General features: G+C 44.6%; 1 protein-coding gene across 4 annotated transcripts in view; it reads right to left on the reverse strand.

Moving 5' to 3' along the window:
• The window catches only part of wdr91 (WD repeat domain 91), a 59,756-nt gene extending 40,936 nt beyond the window's left edge, over positions 1-18,820 (reverse strand). Inside the window, exons 1-5 of one of the 4 annotated variants that reach the window (XM_048549241.2) lie at positions 18,688-18,820; positions 16,139-16,277; positions 9,587-9,766; positions 8,484-8,691; positions 348-430 (exon numbers count right to left, since the gene is read on the reverse strand). In XM_048549241.2, the coding sequence (XP_048405198.1) occupies positions 348-430; positions 8,484-8,691; positions 9,587-9,766; positions 16,139-16,261 (594 nt within the window). In that variant the 5' untranslated portion in view covers positions 16,262-16,277; positions 18,688-18,820. Of the gene's footprint in view, positions 1-347; positions 431-8,483; positions 8,692-9,586; positions 9,767-16,138; positions 16,278-18,557 lie in introns of all 4 variants that reach the window. The other 3 variants (XM_048549242.2, XM_048549240.2, XM_059652261.1) reach the window with 3 other exon arrangements.
• Between the last annotated feature and the right edge of the window lie 1,650 nt (positions 18,821-20,470).

The following is a 20,470-nucleotide window of genomic DNA, read 5'->3' on the forward strand; positions in this document are numbered from 1 at the left end:
CCAGCTCCACACTGTGTTATCACCATTCACTAGACCATTTGTCGATATCACACACTTTGAAAGTACATAACCAAGAACTAAGCACACAAGAAAACTGGAAACAATGCCAACTCTCAGATTACCCAAAGTTTCTATCAGCTTGGGGCTGAGAGATAATTGGAGTTTTGACTCTCCATCCCAGTGCTAGACTTATTCAACCTGAGCCTCACCAGCCCAGAATAAAGGCTTTCTATCCTACAACTTTTCTTGGCCACCTTCTCCCTCACCCATGCTTACCTAACCTGAGCCTCACTGACACCCAGCAAGACTTAAAAACCTCCCTGGGTTTCAATAAAACAACATACTACCTTCTGCCTTAAGACTTCATTTTCTTCCTGTAGTTGGTAGCATCTCTGGACCTCTGCATCAAAGTTCAGCAACATAGGAACAGGTGACACAAGTTAAGAAAAAAATGCTTCATCAATTCATAGTTTAATGTCAAGTTTAAAAGTTCTGGGGGAAAATGTCTGGCAAAATCCTGCATACTTTTAGGAAATCACTTCAGTATGGTGCCAGTCTCATGTCAAAGCTTCATTTTCAAAGTAACATTATCAAATACACCAAGTTCTCAGGTTCAAATCATGGTCAGATTTATTACAATAATAAAAAAGAAAATGCTGGACAAACTCTGCAGGTCTTGCAGCTGTGAAGAGGTAAACAAAGTTAACATCAAATTTCTTATAACTCTTCTCCAGAAAGGAGCATATGGATCTGAAAAGTTAAGAATTAACTCTGCATTGTTTAAGTCTTAGGCCAGAGATTTTTACATCAACATACAGCTTTTCTTGTGGGTGAGGGGTCACTTAGGTCAGAGAAAGTTTTCACAAGCCAACATTCCGCTAAGTTATGAATCTGCCAAAAGGTAGAAATAAAAATGATGCTACAACGTAAGTTACATTCATCCCTACCTAGGCACAAGTTTGTTGCAAGATTTTTAAATTGGGCACTAAGAGCAGTTCAATGATTGATGATTTCAAAACTCTGGTGCAGCTGCACTTGGAGTATTGTGTACAGTTCTGGTCACTGCATTATAAGAAGGATGTGGAAGCTTTGGAAGGGGTGTAGAGGAGATTTACTAGGATGTTGCTTGGTCTGGAGGGAAGGTCTTATGAGGAAAGGCTGAGGGACTTGAGGCTGTTTTCATCAGAGAGAAGAAGGTTGAGAGGTGACTTAATTGAAACATATAAAATAATCAGAGGGTTAGATAGGGTGGATAGGGAGAGCCTTTTTCCTAGGATGGTGACGGCGAGCACGAGGGGGCATAGCTTTAAATTGAGGGGTGAAAGATATAGGACAGATGTCAGAGGTAGTTTCTTTACTCAGAGAGTAGTAAGGGAATGGAACGCTTTGCCTGCAACGGTAGTAGATTCGCCAACTTTAGGTATTAAGTCGTCATTGGATAAGCATATGGACGTACATGGAATAGTGTAGGTTAGATGGGCTTGAGATCGGTATGACAGGTCAGCACAACATCGAGGGCCGAAGGGCCTGTACTGTGCTGTAATGTTCTATGTTCTATGTTCTAATATTCAGCCAGTCACAAACATGGAAGGAGATTTCTATCTTCGAGGTCCAAGTCAATCAAGTGCTTAGCAACAGGGACAGAATGGCTCACCCTGCGAAAGACACTGCTGTAACAGACTGAACTAGGACTCAGAAGTCACAGGAGCCAGTAGATGCTGGGGTTAGGAAAGGTCCTGGGAGCTGTAGGGTCTTGGAAGAAACCTGTGACAACTAATAATTCAGTGCAACTGAAGGTGGAGGTATAACAAAGTTGACATGAATTGTTTGCTAAATATAGAGGATCCCTGATTTATGAGCATCCCACTTATGAACATTCATACTTACAAACACAATCCTGTACACGGGTATAATTTTAAAGATCTGATACATGATCATTTCTTATACTTAGAAATGGCTATGTTATAACTGTGTTCCAACTGATGTACAATTTGACTTGCAAGCATACTTCAGAATGGAACGTGGTCACAGCACAGAGACTGCCTGCACAGCTAATGAGAAATATTAAAGCCTGAAGAAACCAGGAGGCACGGTGACTGTGATTAGCAGGTTTGACTCCAGCCTTGACTGGCTGTTTGCACATTGTCCCCATGTCTGCATGAATTTCCTCGAGTGCTCTGGTTTCCTCCCACATTCTAAAGATGTGTAGGCTATGTGGGTTAGTCAAGGGAAATGCAGCTTTACAGGGGTAGGGTGGGGGGGTGGGTGGGAGGTCTGGGTAGGATGTTCTTTGGGGGGTCAGTGTAGACTTAAAAGGGCCAAATAGCCTGCTTCCACAGTGCAGGGATTCTATGAGAAACCACGAGCAGCAATAGCACAGTGAAGCTAGTTATCTGTTTACAAAAAAAAAGGCTGCAACTATGCCCTGATAGTCAATAGCACAGTAAAAGGCTCTTCTGGGGAAAACCACCACCTAACTATTCTAACTGTAGCTTTCACCATTTGGCCCATAGCCTCACAGGCCTTGGCATCACAAATGCACATCTAAACACTTAAATATTATGAGGGCGTCCAGCTCTACCACCTTTATAGATAGCAAGTTCCAGGTTGCTGTCACTCTCCAAGTGAAAGAAATCTTTTCCTCACATCCTCTCTAAACCTCCTGCCTCTTACCTCCAACTGATGGGTCCTTGGTCATTGTTCCCTCCACCAAAGGGATAAGTTCCTTCCTGCTGATATGCCCCTCATTATTTCACACATCTCAATCACGTACCCCCCTCAATCTCCTCTGCTCCAAGGTCAACAACTCCAGTCTATCTAATCCTATCTTCATGGCCAAAACTCTCCAGCCCAGGCAACACTCTGGTAAATCTCTTCTGCACTTTCTCCAGTACAATCACATCTGTCCTCTGTTGGTTCCAGAACTTCAAACAATACTTTAGCTGTGGACTAAGCAACTTTTTATACAGTTCCAGCATAACTTTTCTGCTCTTAAATTTTATGCGTCAAACTCTAGCACTCGACATATCATCTTAACCACATTACCTACCTGTCCTGTGGCTTTAAGGGACAGATGGACATGCATACCATGGCTTTGCTGATCCTCTGCACTTCCCATAGCCCCCCAATTAATCGTGTATTCCTTTGCCTTGTATACCCTGCCAAAGTGCATCACCTCACACTTATCCAGATTGAATTCCATTTGTCACTGATCAGCCTGTAAGTATTCTCCTACAATCAAAGCATCCTTATCACCATTTACCACCCCACCAATTGTCATATCATCCACAATCTAACTGATCAATCCTCCTATTTCATGTCTAAATCATTTGTATATACACACCACAAATAGTAAAAGCCCCAACACTGTTTCCTGTGGACCACCACTGGACACAGGCTGCCAGTTTCAAAAACACCTCTCAACCATCACTATGCTTCCTGCCGCTCAGCTAATTCTAGATCTAATCAGCCAAATTTCCTTGGATCCCATGGGATCTTATCTTCGCTATGTCTCACATTATCTTAACAAATGCTTTTCTAAAGCCCAAGTAGACCACACTGAACACAGTGCATTCATTTACATAGTCACCTCTTCAAAATATTCAAATCAAATTGTTCAGATATGACATCGAAACTATGCTGTTCATGGTTAATTCCTGCCTCTCCAAGTAGAGATTAATTCTTTCCCTCCGAATTACTTCCAATAGTTTCCTGACCAGTGAGGTTAGCTTGACTGGCTTGGAGTTGCCTATCCCTTGCTCCCTTCTTGAATAATGGTAGCACACTGGCTGTGCTCCAGTCCTCTGACACCTCTCTTGTGGCCAGACAAGAACTGAAAATTGCCAGCACCCCTACTATTTCCTCTCTTGGCACACTCAACAGCCATGGGATATATTTAAATACATCACAGTCCATCTTTCAAATTTCTGTACCCACATCATCCCTCTCACTAGTGAACACCAGTACGAAGTGATCATTTAGAACCTTGAGTAGGTACTGAAGTGCAGTCCCAGGAAAGGTAAACGAACTAACATGCAAGCAGTTAGTGAGGCACCTATTGATGGTTACCAAGAAATCTATGGGGTGTTCAACCAGCCTCTATTCATATATTTTCCTCATAAATTCTAGATGTCAGAGTACATATCAAAAAGACATTGTACATTGTAAATATTATTGTTTGTTGTAAACTGAGAAGCACGTTGCAGTTTAATTCTCTTAGCTAGTTGGGATCTCAAACTTTGTTTACTTTAAAATAAAAATTATTGGTTCCGAGCCAGATCATAACACAAACTTGGTGGCCTGCACCACTGTCATAAAAGGTGCACAAAATCAACCCTGCATTGATCATAGCTGTCTGCAGCATCAATATTGAGTTCACTCCAAACTGAAATTATAACCACATCCTCCAGATCATCCAAGACTACCCAATTTTCTTCATAAGCCTGAGACTGAAATAAGGATTTCACCATGCAATAAGCAAAAGAGTTCACTTTTAACCTACAAGGCAGCTTTGTGTGCCAATGTTGCAAATGCATTCTGGCTAACATATCAGAATTTATGCTGATCAAGTATTGCATCTGATTCTAGAAACCTGGACCAAGATTAGGTAAGGAATCAAAAGTTGGAGCTGATTGTTCACTAAGACCAGCTAAAAAGGACATTTTAACTACTGACTCAATCATCTTTAGCTGTGGCAGCCTCTATCTATGGTCCGATACTCTGCTGCCTTTGTTAGCTATAATGAATTGAAAATACCTCTACTCATGAGTCAGAAAGTTGTGGGTCTATATCTTGCTCTAGGACTTGAGCACAAAAATCTTGCCTGATAATCCCATTTATTACTGAGTCTTAATTGAAAACCCCATGCTCTCTCATGTGCATGCTAAAGAAAGCATGACATTATTTCAAAGAGGATTACAGGAGTTAATCTGGATCTGCTAGTCTATACTTAGCCCCTAACATCACAAATATCAAATTACCTGCTAGTGCAGTATTATTTGTGGGAGCTTGCTGTGAAGACATTCCTTCGTTATAACAATGACCATGCTTCAAAAATATTCATTTGCTTACACAGTGAGGTCATGAAAAGCACTATATAAAGACAAGCCTTTGTTAAAAAATATTCTCTATCTAGATTCACATTTGAGAATTATCCACTTGACGAGGAAACAGAACAACTGATATAGCCAGAATTACAAGACAACTGAAGACAGCATCAACAACTGAAGAAAGGATCCTCAGGTCCAATCAATTTGTCACTCACAACTGCCATGCCGTGTGTATCACACCATTTACATTTTCCCCACGTAACCATCACCATTTCAAACAATGAAATCTTCTGGGGAGCACAAGAGAGATTAAAATCTCAGGCCAAATCAGGGCAAAAATTCACAGGAAATTCCTCTTAACATCCCCGCCAAACAACCAAGCCAGGCTAGCCAATACTAGTCCAGATCACTGACCCATTCAATTCCCTGCTGTATCTACCTGCTATGTCAGATCTTTACTCTGGACAAAAACTGATCAAGTCCTCATTTGGGGGAATTCAGCAAATCTGAACTCAATAACAGCCAAAAGTCTGTTCCAGATATCCAGTGTTCTCTGGGTAAAGGACTGCTTCTTAATTATCTCACCTAGGTCCAGGTACACAAATTAAAACTGCGACTCCTGACCCTCTCTAACAGTTTATTCTCATCATTTTGTCAAAACATTAGGTTATGCCCAAGGCTCTATTTCTCCAAGTATATCGTCCCAGCTCTTCATAGAAGTGTTATAGTGCAAAAGGAGGCCTTCCAGGCAATCACCAGCTCTCTGAATGAACATTTTGACTCTCCTTTTTCCTTAAATGTCAGAATATTGTTCCTATTTAAATAATCATTCAACATCTTGAACCTGCTTCCACCTTACTTTCAGGCATTGTATTCCTGACCCTGACAACTCACTGTATGGAATTTTCTTTTTCTCACATCACATTCGCTTCTCTTTCAATTAAAATTATCTGTGCCATCCTGTTCTTGATCCTTTTGCAACAGGGAACAGTTTCTCTCTAACTACTTGGTCCACTCTTTCTATTTCATCTATCTTGATAAACTATTATAGCTCAAACTGGGAAGGAGTCTACTTACAACTCAAGAAAAGTCTTACCAGACTCAAAACATTAACTCTACTTTTCTATTCGCAAGTGCTGACACACCTGCTATGTTTCTCCAGCATTTTGTTCTTATTAAATGACTCTGCCCCTTTTCAAGAACTTCAGTATTACCAACTAAATGAGATAATCAAACAGCACAGTATTCTAACAGAAGCACGGCCAAGGTTTTGTCTATCCAGATCCTAAATGTCACATATTTTGGTGGTGCTGCTGAAGGAACTTTATTAAGTTGCTGCTTTGAATCAGTTATGGACCTGTGCTGTACTGTTCTATGTTCTTATTAATGTAAATATTTAAGGTGGTGATGGGTGTCAATCAAGTGAGCTGCTTTGTCCTGGATGGTGTTGACCATACACTTGCCTTGCCTTTGCTTTGTATCAGACCTTTAGGAGACAGGAGATGAGTTATATGCTACACCTAGAAATGTTCACGTAGCCATATTATATAGATGACCAGTCCAGCTAAATCTCTGGCCAACTACCACCTCCAGGATGTTGATTATGAGAGATTGATCAATGATAACACCAAACATTGAATGAAAGGAATTAGGCTCACTTGTAGTTGAGATGGTCACTGCCTGGCATTTACACACTAAACATTATTTACCACTTATCAGCAGAAAGCTGAATGCTTGTTGTGAGTAGGCACTTACTGTTTAATTACAAGGAATTACAATGAGTGAATAAATCCATTCTAATCATTTTGAAAGAGGGAAGATCAATACGAATTAGCTTTGTCACAGTGAAATGTTTACAAGGTATCACCTTAAGCGCAAGGTACCTAGGTATAGATCCTTCAGTAGAAGTATTTCAGAAAAAAAATAGAAAAATAAAGAGATAACATGTCCAGCATTACAGCTCATAGGAATAATTTAGAAAACATAGAAAATAGTTATTGTTCCTATTGCAAAATTAGAATAGCAATTCATTGCAAGGATTTAAACGGGAGAGATAAAGCTCACAGGCTGGTTCAACTTTCCTAAACTCAATCACAAAATGATACAGAATCGCAGTACAATTCTCAGTGCTGTCATTGAAGTGAGCCCTGTATCTACATAATCTATAATCCACATTTTAAAATATTTCCCGGGATGGATGCATCACTATCAAGGCTAACACTTTTTCGATCATCATTAATTGTCCTTGAGAAAATGGGAATGATAGAGTTGTGATGGATAAGTGTTTAACACTGGCACATACCCTTACACAATAAACTATCCAACAAACTTCAAAGGAACAAATATCAAACAAACGTTGACACTAATTACATAAACGTGCATTTCCATAGACAGCAAAAAGCTTGGCGAGAGAGTAGGTTTTAAGGAGCATTTTTTAAGGAAGAGAGGTAAAAATATTTAGGGGGCAAATCCCAGAAACTAAGCATGTCCAACTGGCCAGAATTGAGGAGCAGAGGAATTTCAGGGGATTATAGGTCTGGAGGATCTTACAGAAACAGATTTAGACTTTATTGTCACGTATTCACATACAAACGTACGGTGAAAAGTTTTCAATATTACCACATGGTGCTATTTTAGGTACAAATGCCTAGATACAAAAACATAAGAACAAGGTGGAATGAAATAAGGAACAAAGTTAGAAGTTCAAAGTTAAACGTTTCAGTTCTTCATAGTATTCAGTCAAAAAGTAAAAGAAATAAAGCTAAAAAGCTAGAATCAAGCATTGCAGACTTTGTGTTAATAAAGTATATCAAAATGTTGCACCTTGATCAACTACCATGAAGACCTTCAGCAGCAACATCCTCAATCAGAAAATTGGTTACCAACAATCACAACCATCTTCCTTTGTCCTAGCTATATTAGCCAGTGGGGAGTTTTCCCCAATTCTCATTTATATACTCAATTATTTTGTGAATCCACCTCCGACTATTTTCTTATACTACAGTTATCTCTTTACAACATTGTTCATCGACCTTAAAATTACGCAATCAAGTTCTGCTGCTTTCTCCACCCACTTCAATTTTCTTTGTGCTGAAGAGTAGATGTATGCATTCATTAAAAACTACTCAACATTCACCCAGCCCACATGCATCTTTCTAAGCTGATCATTACTTGCCAGTGGAGAAGCAAATGAAAAAAAAAGGTCCGGATTAAGTCAAAAAATGACAAAAGGAATATACCATATCTGACCGTAAGGGGTGATTTTTAACAAGTCACAAAGGATTGACAGCACTACTGACAATAAGTACAAAGCTGCTTCTTTGAAGCATTTCAATCTTCCATCTATTGTAAGGTCTGTCCCGTCAGCTGACAAGTAGGAAAAATCAGAATGGAAATGCAGACAAAGAATTCACAACACAATGCAATAAAGGATATGCATACACTGGAACAGCACGCTTAAAAAGTTGTGCAATGACACCAAAAAAGTCTCTGCCCATTGCTTGGAGAAGTAGGTGGCAAACACTAGGTTCTGATCTGGATTCGGAACGAAAGGAAGAACAAACCATTCTTTCCATTCTGGCTGGTTCTGCAGTTCCAGGGCCTGTTTCTGGAAGAACTCCTGGGTTTTATCAATCCTATTAGACTGCAACAAAAGTAAAAAGAGAGACATTACATTCTTTCCTTCCTTCCTTCTGCAAGCCCTGCTCTCCAAACCTGAAATGTTATTGTCATACTCATTTGGACAGCTTCCACCAAAACCCCATTCTCAGAAAATACAGAAAGACAACATGCAACAGACCAGGAAGACTCTCAGTTGTGCTAAACTAACTAACCTTGACCAGGAGGATTCTCAGATTTATGCCAAATTAACTAATTCTGGCCAGGACAAATGTGGAGGTCTCTAGACTCAGGAGACAATACATACAAAACGATTCCTAATTACAAAAAGGTAAGTGATTGTTTATTGACTGGGTGGGGCTGTGGGACCAATTTTACAAAAATCACGAAGCAATGACATTTGCCACAACATCTTCACAATGGATTAGTAAAACAGCATTTATTGACCAATGTCTCAAGTTGAGCATTCATTCTGGCAGGATAGGTTAGGAAGCGTCTGATGTCCTATGAAAGAAAGGCAGCACATAGGCCTAAGTTCAGCTGGCACAGACATTAAATGAAACAAACAATCATATCCCTCAGACTGTCTCTTTGTGCGATTTTGTTAATTATCCGTGCTGGTAAAGCTGCAGAATGAACCTCATTGACCTTTACCTACCATCCATAAGAGTCTGCAGGTCAGGGTTAGATACAAAGTAGATATCCCCTTACGTTGTTGCAGTGACCACACAGGGTACGCACAAGAGTTCAATAGATTGCAAAACTTCCTCTGCTCCTTAAACTGAAAAGCAAAACTCCCACGAACTGACCTATCAAACACTCCTAAGACAGGCTCTGCACAGGGTCAGAATCAAAGTTAAGTTCCCTCTGTACCGCTTTCATCAAATGCTCCAGATACAGTTAGGGCAAGGGTCAATTACCTGGATGGTATGGACCAGATAGTAACGGTACAAACTGGTTTTCAGCTTGTTGACTGTGTGTCGATATGCATCCTCCAGTCTGCTGAACAGGCGATGATCCAGGTACCCCCAGTATTCACGCAGTCCACTAAGGTCATAACCTTGAACCAAATGTTGCAGTTGTTCTACAATTTTATCAACCTAAAACAAAACATTATTCAACCATCATCGTTGCAAAGCCAGCTTTTTAAATGCACTATGATTTATGTATGGGTACAAATTTTCTTTAATTACTTGAAATCTGCAAAAACAAAACAACAGTTTATGTGGTTGACATCAGTCAGACACCTAACATGACCACATCACATCAGCTGGAACTCAGTGAGCAGTACTCTTACCACTAACTGAAAGGTTGCGGATAAAAGCCCCACATTTCAGAATTGAAGAAATAATCCAGGCTGATAGCCCAGTGATGTATTGAAACAGCTGTGGTAGATCTATCCTCTGGAATGGACATCAAATCCAGATACTATTAAAAGTGCACAGCAGATCAGCCTGCATTCACATATCCATCATCAAGAACAGATTTTCTGTTTTTCTGAGGAAGGGTCTAGGCCCAAAACGTCAGCCTTCCTGCTCCTCTGTTGCTGCTTGGCCTGCTGTGTTCATCCAGCTCTACACGTTGCTATCAAGAACAGATTGTCGGATTGCTTCTTTGGATGGGGCACTCCTGTGCCCAAATCAGCTGCTGTATTGGCTATAGTACAACAGCGACTACAAAATTACTTTATTGGCTATAAAGTACTTAGTGATTTTAATTTAGTGAATAAGGGAACTTGGTGATATGAGAAAGAAAGTGCTTGGTTCTTTTTCAGCCTCCAGTAATTCTTTACTTTGGTATTGGTGAAGCAGCTGATTAGCAGTTTGGTATTAGTTGGCTCTGGTTATTCTCAGCCAAATGAAGTTTATTTCTTACAGCATGTGGGAAATCATGAATGCATCATATGCCATACACGAACACATCTGTGAAAAACATTTCTGGGTGCACAAGCTTGACCTCTGGATCTGGAGCATCAGTTGGAATCACTGTTTTGCAGCCATGAGCCACACAGCTATAAGGATAGTTAAGGGGAGGCAATGGCCTAGTGGTATTAGCACCAGACTATTAATCCAGTGATTTAAGTAATATGCTGTGGACCCGGATTCTAATTCCCCCAGAGACAGTAGAATTTCAATTCAGTTAAAACATCTGTAATCAAGTTTCAAATGATGACTCTATTGCCAATTAATGGTAAAATCCACGTGTCTTTTAGGGAAGGAAACTGCCATCCTTACCTGGCATCGTCTACATGTGACTCCAGACCCACAGCAATGTGGTTGACTCAAACTGTTAATTACATCTGCAAAACAGTGACACCCTCATTGTGTGAATGAATGAAAAAAAAAAGCACGTTTACAGTGGTGGTAACATTGCAGGTTTAGTGCGTACTACAGGCAGAAAGAGAATGAGACATGCAGACGATTCAGGTGTCCTCAGTATTGATAATGTAGGTAGGCAAAGGGATAAAGTCATGAAAGCATATTTTTAGGGAGTTAGGAAGGAAATTAAAAAGCAGGGCATCAATTTGGGACCTGCACAAGCTAGTGGGTTCCATCTCAACAGAAACAAGACCAAGAGATAGTAGGAACTGCAAATGCTGGAGAATCTGAGATAACAAAGTGTAGAGCTGGATGAACACAGCAGGTCTGAAGAAGGGTCTAGGCCCAAAACATCAGCCTTCCTGCTCCTCTGATGCTGCTTGGCCTGTGTTCATCCAGCAGAAACAAGACCAATATCATTGCAAGGAAAATTGCTTGTGCCGGGGATTAGATCTTTCCCAAGATGGCGCCAGACCGTGACAACTCCTTGATAGCTGTCTACAGCAGATCTTATTCTTACCTATCACAATCATTCTGCTCTTTTAAAACTCAATTCTAACTCTGTCAAAATGACTAACAATATTCTTTTAAATGCACTCGATGATCCTCTGATTGACAAGGCCCAATTACTTACTTTAAAACTGCAAACCTAAAGAAACCTAGAACAGAAGCCCAACCAGTGCAGGAATGAGACCTGACCCCAAGGTGACCTGACAGAAGTAGCCTGACTAGATTGGTCACAAGACTCCCCAGAACACTCAAAGCTGGTACCCAGGACCCCATCAGGAGCACTCACTTGCTGGAACTGCAAGCCCAGGGAGATCGAAGGCGTTCCAGCCTCTTGCAAGCCCGACATTGTGGAAACCCAGAACCTAGGCTTGACCAACATGGGAACACAACCTGACCCTATGGTGAACCAACATTGAGGTGGCCCAACTAGATCGGCCACAAAACCTCCTGGAATTCTCAAGGCTGTGACTGCACCCAGGACCCCATCAGCTGCACTCACTCATCTTCCGCAGCAGCAGAATTCCTTCACTGGTGCCTGAGATCAACCACGAAATTTCTGGAGTGTACAAGTTCACAGTTAGTGCCCAAGACCCATCAGGAGAGCTCACTCACCAATATCTGAGATTGACATGGAGCAGCCACCTTACTCAGAAACATGGGAGACTTGAACTTAAAGAAAGACTGAAACTCCAAGGTTTCATGTTCCCCTCCCCAGCATATACCTGACAAACACCCAAGCCATTGAAAACAATATGCATGGCCTTAAAAGCCAGACTCGCTTTCCATACAGAATTCAGAGATGTTGTGTGTTCTGTTTCACAGAGATATGGCTCAACCCTGCTACATCTGACTGCATTACCACCCGAGGGATTTTTAATTCACCAAGTGCACCATTCAGAGTTCTCGGGCAAAGCAGAGGCATTGGCGTCTGCTTTGTAATCAACACCCCCTGGTGCTCAGCAATGGTGACCGTGGTGAGTCACTGGGCCCCGGACCTATAATATTTAAAATGAAAAGCCATCCGTGCTACTTGTCGTGCGAGTTCACCTCCGTCTCCTGACAGTGATCTACATTCCACCCTATGCAGAAGTGAACAGCATACTTGATGAAATATACAACACTAAACAGCCATGAGGCAGAATATCCCGAAGTCTTGTTTATCATGGCCAGTGACTTCAAACAAACCAATCTCAAGAAAATGCGAGCAAAATACCACTAACATGTCTTCTGTCCCACCAGAAGTCCAAACATCCTTGACTTTTGCTATGCATCCAAAGATGTCTATTGCTCCATTCCCCATCCGCATTTTGGAACAGATGACAATGCTGTACTCTTCCTCCCAGCCTACAAGCAGAAGCTGAAGCACAAGGACCTAGTATAGAAAGTAGCGTAGCACTGATCTGAGGAAACAAAAGGGCTTCTGTGAGACTGCTTAGAGTCACCAGATTGTTCCATAATCAAGAACTCGGCAGCCAACCTAATCAAGAATTTCACAACCACTACAGACTTCATTTCTGCTAAATGACTGTGTGCCGATGAAGTTAGTCCAAGTGTTCCCCAACTGGAAAGCATGGTTGAATCAGGAAATCCGCTTCCTACTGAAGTCCAGGTCTGAGGCATTCAAGCTGGGTGACCCTGACTGAGACAGGCAACCAAGTACAACCTTCGCAAGGCCATCAGGGATGCTAAGAGGCAATACCAAACTAAGCTCAAGGCCCAGACTAACCACATGGACACCCGCCGTTTGTGGCATGGCCATGGCTTGCGGCTATAAAGCGAAGTCGAATGATACATTCCTATCTGATGATTTTGATGCATTCTACAATCACTTTGAACAGAAGGGTAGTGAACAATGTCACCTGTCCCAACAGTGTCGGAGGCACCCGTAGCCTTGGTCACCACCACAGATCAGCCTTAAAGGTGAATCCATGGAAAGCAACTAGCCTGGAAAGAGACCCTAGCCGTACACTCAGATTCTGTGTGGACCAGCTGGCGGCAGTATTCACAGACATCATTAACTGCTCCTTACTACTATCTGAAGTCCTCAACTGTTTCAAAAACATCACCATCATCTTGGTACCAAAGAAAAATCATGCAAAGTGCCTCAATGACTACTGCCTGGTACCTCTGACATCCATAACAATGAAGTGCTTCGAGAGGTTGGTCATGGCTTACAACTCCAGCTTCCCAGATTGCCTTGATCCCTTGCAATATGCCTACCAATGCAAAGGACCACAGCAGATGCTATCGCCTTGGTCCTACATTCATCCCTGAAACATCTGGACAACAAGGATACCTATGTTAGACTCCTACTTATTAAATACAGCTCCACCTTCAACACCATAACACCAAAAAAATTCATCTCTGTCTTCGAGACCTATGTCTCTGCAACCCCTCTAACTGGATTTGCAACACGCTGAGCAACAGACCGCAGTAAAGATAGGCGACACCACTTTGTCCAAGATATTCCTCAACACTGGTGCCCTAAGAGGCTGCATACTCAGCCCCCTACTATACTCCTTATAGACACCTTTGTGGCCAAATTCTGCACCAATTCCATTGACGGGTTTTCTGATGCCACCACCATTGTACAAAGGATCTCGAAAACAATGAGACACAGTACGGAAAGGAGATAGTGTGCTTAGTGGCATGGTGTAAAGGCAACAATCTCTCAATCAATGTCAGTAAAACAAGGAGCTGGTCATTGACTTCAGGAAGCTAAGGGAATGGCACAACCCTGACTGCATCAATGGTGCTAAAGTGGAGATGGTCAACAGAATCAAGTTCCTGGGAGTGATAATCACCAACAATCTGTCCTGGTCCATCCACACTGAAGCTAAAATCAAATAAGCACAACAAAGCCTTTACTTCTTCAGAAGATAAGAAAATTTAGCAGGTCCAGAAAGATTCTTACTGATTTTTATAGATACACCATCTATAGCATCCCATCTGGATGCATCATAGTGTGGTATGACAACTGCTCTTCCCAAGACTGCAAGAAACCACAGGCAATTGTGAACATAGCCCAGTCAGTCACACAAACCAGCCTTCCCCAGCCCTCATTCCCACCTCCTTGTCTCTGCCCTAACATCCCACCTCCCTGTCTCCCCCCCCACCCAACATCCCACCTCCCTGTCTCTCCCCCCAACATCCCTCCCCCCCGTCTCCCCAGCCCCCATTCCACCCTTCACATCCCACCTTGCTGTCTCTCCCCCCTCCCCCCACATCTCACTCCCCAGCCCTCAATCCACCCTCCACATCCCACCTCCCTGTCTCTCCCCACCCCCTGACTCCCACCTCCCTATCCCAACCCCCAGTTTCCCCAGCCCCCATTCCCACCTCCTTGTCTCTGCCCTAACATCCCACCTCCCTGTCTCCCCCCCACCCAACATCCCACCTCCCTGTCTCCCCCCCACCCAACATCCCACCTCCCTGTCTCTCCCCCCACCCCCAGTCTCCCCAGCCCCCATTCCACCCTTCACATCCATTGACTTCATCTATACTGTCCGCTGCATCAGGAAAGCGACCAACATAATCAAAGGCCCGTCCTACTCTGGTTATACTCTCTTTCACTGTCTGCTGTTGAGCAAAAGATATAAAAACTTGAATATGCATACAAGCAGATTCAAGAGTAGCTTCTTTCCTATTGTTATCAGATTTTTGAATGGAGCTCTTAAACGTTAATGTTGATTTCTCTCTGCACCTTTGAGGCAGCTGCAACACTTTCTGCACTCTGTTCTGTAACCCTGATGCACATGTACAGTACAATCTGCCTCTAAAACACGTGGGTCAACACTTTCCACTGTACCTTGGTCCATGTGACAGTAATAAATCAAATCAACTAGCTTGCTTTTGTCTGATGGACAGGACAGGAACCTGAAGGATACTTCAAAATGAAACCAAGTAAAATGGGTAACATGAAGTAGAAACGTGGCAAGACATCACTGAAGACTTAGTACAGCATCGTGCAGGTTTACCCATGACGATTCATTTGTCCCAAGTGTTGCCTAATTCTAGATTTCATTACAGGAGGAAAATCCTCTCAGTACTCACTTAATGAGACTCCATTAGAATCATTACTGCTTCAAGGTCACCTCACATTCCTACAAATCTACGTTTTCCTCATTTACCCCAGGAACCAGCCAAGTTCATTGCCTTTGAACTTTTCCACTGTGGTCCCGTTTCAAGACTTGGACATCACCGTTACCCCTCTAAGAACTGTCAGAGCGATGCTGATAGAAGGAGGGCGTGAAAAAGACAATGACACATGGCAGCAGGGTATGGGGCAGGGAAACACCTGAAAGTGTGGAAAATGCTGACAGCTCTGAAGCCATTGTTGCCTTGGAGCTCACAGCTCCACTTTGGATCATAACCACCAATTTGGGAAACCCTGGTCTACTTAATCTTCACATGACTGCTTTAAAAACAAAGATTTACACTTGCTATGCTACTATTGATGCACTTGCACTAATAATTTGTATAATTCTAAAATGCATATCTCACAATTAAATTCACTAGAAAGCTTCAATCTGACCAGGGGTATGAATCTATGAAGATTGTCTCAAATCTGCCTTTATACAAACATTTATTATTATATCAGCTAGCTATCTATGACAGGTTCAGCAGAATTTACAGTCAACTCACTCGAAATCCTTTATCCTTGTCTGCCTTGATCTCGATGTCAAAAGTTCTAAGTGTACTAGTGAATTCTCGGTAGAGCAGGTACTCACGAACAAGTTCATCCATTCGTTCAACTGCTGAAGCCATTACTCAGCAGATCAATCTGAACAATGACAACAACATGAAAGTGAGGTACTATATTCACACCGTATAATAGAAAGGGTCTCTCTGACTGGGTCACTCACTCTTATTCTCTGTCAGGATTTGCTTTCGCTGTCTCTCTGTTTGACAGTCACTCCATCTCTCAACTCAATCCCTACAACCGCAGGCTACCAAGCTCCTCCCCGTCACCCAGAACACACTGCCTGGTGCCTCCACACTCTTTACCCCCACACCCTCTTCTCTGTCACTGTAAAAGCCGTCAGTTTTTCTCCCCTCTCACGCTCTCTGACTGGGTTTATTTTTCTCCGTTTTTCTCTCTGTGACCAGGTTTTGCTCTGCCTTTCTCCCTCTCTCTCTCTGCCCGCATTTAGTTTTGTCTCTGTCTGTCTGTCTCTCTCTCTCTCTCTGTGACCCTGTTTAGTCTACTCTCTCCATCTCTGTGAGTGTTTGTTTTCTGTCTGTCTCTCTCTGTGAACAGGCTTAGTTTTGTCTCTTGTTCTGCCTCCCCCCCTCTCTCTCTCCCCTTCACTCACTCTCTCTCTCTTTCTCCTTCTCCCTCCCTCTGACTGCGTTTAGTCTCTCTCGCTGTGACCCTGTTTAGCTTTCTCTTTTCTGAGACCCCGTTTAATTTTCTCTTTCCATCTCCGAGACAGTGTTTAGTTTACTTTTCTATTCTGTCTCTCTCTGAACAGGTTCAGTTTTCGCTCTTGCTCTGCCTTTCTCCGTCTCTGTCTCTCTCCGTGACCCTGTTTAGTTTTCACACTCTCTCTCTGTCCGAACCTGTTTAATGTTCTCTCTCTCCGTGACCCTGTTTAGTTTTTTGTCTCTCTCTCTCTCTCAGTGGGAGAGAGAGAGAGACCTGGTTTAGTTTTTTTTCCTGTCTGACCCTGTTTAGTTTTCTCTCTCCCTCTGTGTGACCCGGTTTAGTTTTCTCCCTCTCTCTGTGAGACCCTGTTTAGTTCTCTCTCTCTGTGTGACCCTGTTCAGTTTTTATCTCTCACTCTCTCGGTGTGACCCTGTTTAGTTTACTCACTCCCTCTCTCTGTGACCCTGTTTAGTTTTCACCCTCTTTCTGTGAGATTCTATTTAGTTTTCTCTGTCTCTCTCACACACTGTGTGGCCCTGTTTAGTTTTCTCTCTCTCTCTGTGACCCTGTTTAGTTCTCTCTCTCCCCCTCGGTGTGTGTGACCGCGTTTAATTTTTTTTTGTCTTACCCTGTTTAGTTTTCACCCTCTCTCTCTTCATGACCCTGTTTAGTTTTTGCACTCTCTCTCTCTGAGAGAGCCTGTTTACTTTTCTCCATCTCTATATCTACGTGACCCTGTTTAGTTTTCTCCGCCTGTGTGACCCTGTTTAGTACTATCGTTTGACAAGTTTTAGTTTTTATTCTCTCTCTTCTGTGACGCTGTTTAGTTTCACCCTCTCTCTCTCTGTGACCCTGTTTTGTTTTTTTCTCTCTCTCTGTCTGTCTGTGACCCTGTTTAGTTTTCTCCCTCTGTGACCCTGTTTAGTTCTGTGTGACCCTGGTTAGTTTTTGCCCTCTCTCTCTGTCTCAGTGACCCTGATTAGTTCTCATCCTCTATCTCTCTGTGCGGTCCTGATAAGTTTTCACCCTCTCTCTCTGAGTGACCCTGTTCAGTTTTTGCCCTGTCGCTGTTGACCCCATTTAGTTTATTTTCTCTCTCTGTAACACGTTGTTTTTTCTCTCTCTCTGTGATCCCGTTTAGTCCTATGTTTTGACACTGTTTAGTTTTCTCTCTCTCACCCTGTTTAGTTTTCTCCCTCTCTGACCCTGTTTAGTTTTCATCCTCTCTATCAGTCTCTGTGACCCTGTTTAGTTCTATCGGTTTGGCGTTGTTTAGTTTTCTCGCTTTCTATATCTACGTGGTCATGCATAGTTTTCTCCCTGTTTAGTTTTCTCTCTCGGTGACCGTTTAGTTCGCGCGCTCTCTCTCTCTATGACTGTTTAGATTTTCTCTCTCTCTCTGTGACCCAGTTTACTTTTCTCCCTCTCTATGTCTGTGTAACCCTGAGACAACAAGGTGTGGAGCTGGATGAACACAGCAGGCCAAGCAGCATCTTAGGAGCAGGAAGGGCTGATGTTTCGGGCCTCGACCCTTCATCAGAGTCAGTTTTCCTGCTCCTCTGATGCTGCTTCGCCTGCTGTGTTCATCGAGCTCTACACCTTGTTATCTCACATTCTCCACCATCTGCAGTTCCCATTATCTCTCTGTGACCCTGTTTTGTTATTGTTTCTCTACGCCGGTATAACGCCATTTACTTTGCTGTCGCGCTGTCCGGCCGGCTATATTTATTTATTTATTTCTCTCTCTGGCCTGTTTCCGTCCTTGTCCTCTATTTCTCTTATTTTCTGTTTCTCGCTCTCACCATCAAACCGACGGTTTACTCACGTGACTAACGGTGACCAATCACGCTCCTCGCTCCTGTCCCTCGTTGTCCTATGCAGGTCACGTGCTCTCCGCACCTCCTTCCGGTGACTTCAGGCACCCTCCGCACAAGCGTGATCACAACCGGAAGAGGCGTGTTTCTGATCGTCACTTTTCCCATCTCCCTCGCTTGCATTGATTCTCCAACCTCCGACTCCCCTCTCCAATTCACCCTCCAGTCCCCATCACACCCCCCCACCTCCCTGTCTCCCCCCCTCCCCCCCCCCACCATCCCACCTCCCTGTCTCCCCAAATCCCTATCCAACCCCCAGTCTCCCCAGCCCCCATCCCACCTCCTTGTCCCCGCCCTAACATCCCACCTCCCTGTCTCTTCCCACCTCCCTGTCTCTCCCTCCCCACATCCCACCTCCCTGTCTCTTCCCCCCTCCACATCTCTCTCCGCCCCCACATCTCTCTCCCCAGCCCCCATTCCCCCCCCCCCACATCCCACCTCCCTGCCCATCCCACCCCCCGGTCAGCCCCCCCCTCCACATCTCACTCCCTGTCCTTCCCCCCAACATCCCACCCCCTGTCTCCCACCTCCCTATCCCAAACCCCAGTCTCCCCAGCCCCCATTCCCACCTCCCTGTCTCCTCCCCGCTACATCCCACCTCCCTGTCTCTTGCCCCCCCACACCCCACCTCCTGTCTCTCCCCCCCCCACATCCCACCTCCCTGTCTCTCCCCCCCCCCCCACATCCCACCTCCCTGTCTCTCCCCCCCCCCACATCCCACCTCCCTGTCTCTTCCCCCCCACCAACATCCCATCTCCCTGTCTGTCCTCCCACATTCCCAACTCCCTTGCTCTCCCCGTCTCCACACCCCACATCCCACTGCCTGTCTCCCACCTCCCTATCCCAACCCCCAGTCTCCCCAGCCCCCATTCCACCTTCCACGTCCCAACCTCCCTGTCTCTCCCCCCCTGACTCCCACCTCCCTATCCCAAACCCTAGTCTCCCCAGCCCCCATTCCCACCTCCCTGTCTCCTCCCCGCCACATCCCACCTCCCTGTCTCTCCCCCCCCCACATCCCACCTCCCTGTCTCTCCCCCCCCACATCCCACCTCCCTGGTCTCTCCCCCCCCACATCCCACCTCCTGTCTCTCTCCCCCCCCACATCCCACCTCCCTGTCTCTCTCCCCCCCCCACATCCCACCTCCCTGTCTCTCTCCCCCCCCACATCCCACCTCCCTGTCTCTCCCCCCCCCCACATCCAACCTCCCTGTCTCTCCCCCCCCCACATCCCACCTCCCTGTCTCTCCCCCCCCCCCACAGTCCCACCTCCCTGTCTCTCTCCCCCCCCCACATCCCACCTCCCTGTCTCTCTCCTCCCCCCACATCCCACCTCCCTGTCTCTCTCCTCCCCCCACAGTCCCACCTCCCTGTCTCTCTCCCCCCCCCACATCCCACCTCCCTGTCTCTCTCCCCCCCCCACATCCCACCTCCCTGTCTCTCCCCCCCCCACATCCCACCTCCCTGTCTCTCCCCCCCCCACATCCCACCTCCCTGTCTCTCCCCCCCCCACATCCCACCTCCCTGTCTCTCCCCCCCCCCCACATCCCACCTCCCTGTCTCTCCCCCGCCCCACATCCCACCTCCCTGTCTCTTCCCCCCCACCAACATCCCATCTCCCTGTCTGTCCTCCCCACATTCCCAACTCCCTTGCTCTCCCACCCCCCCCATTTCCCACCTCCCTGTCTCCACACCCCACATCCCATTGCCTGTCTCCCACCTCCCTATCCCAACCCC

Source organism: Stegostoma tigrinum, chromosome 18 (assembly GCF_030684315.1).
Source record: "Stegostoma tigrinum isolate sSteTig4 chromosome 18, sSteTig4.hap1, whole genome shotgun sequence".
NCBI classification, from domain to species: Eukaryota; Metazoa; Chordata; class Chondrichthyes; order Orectolobiformes; family Stegostomatidae; genus Stegostoma; species Stegostoma tigrinum.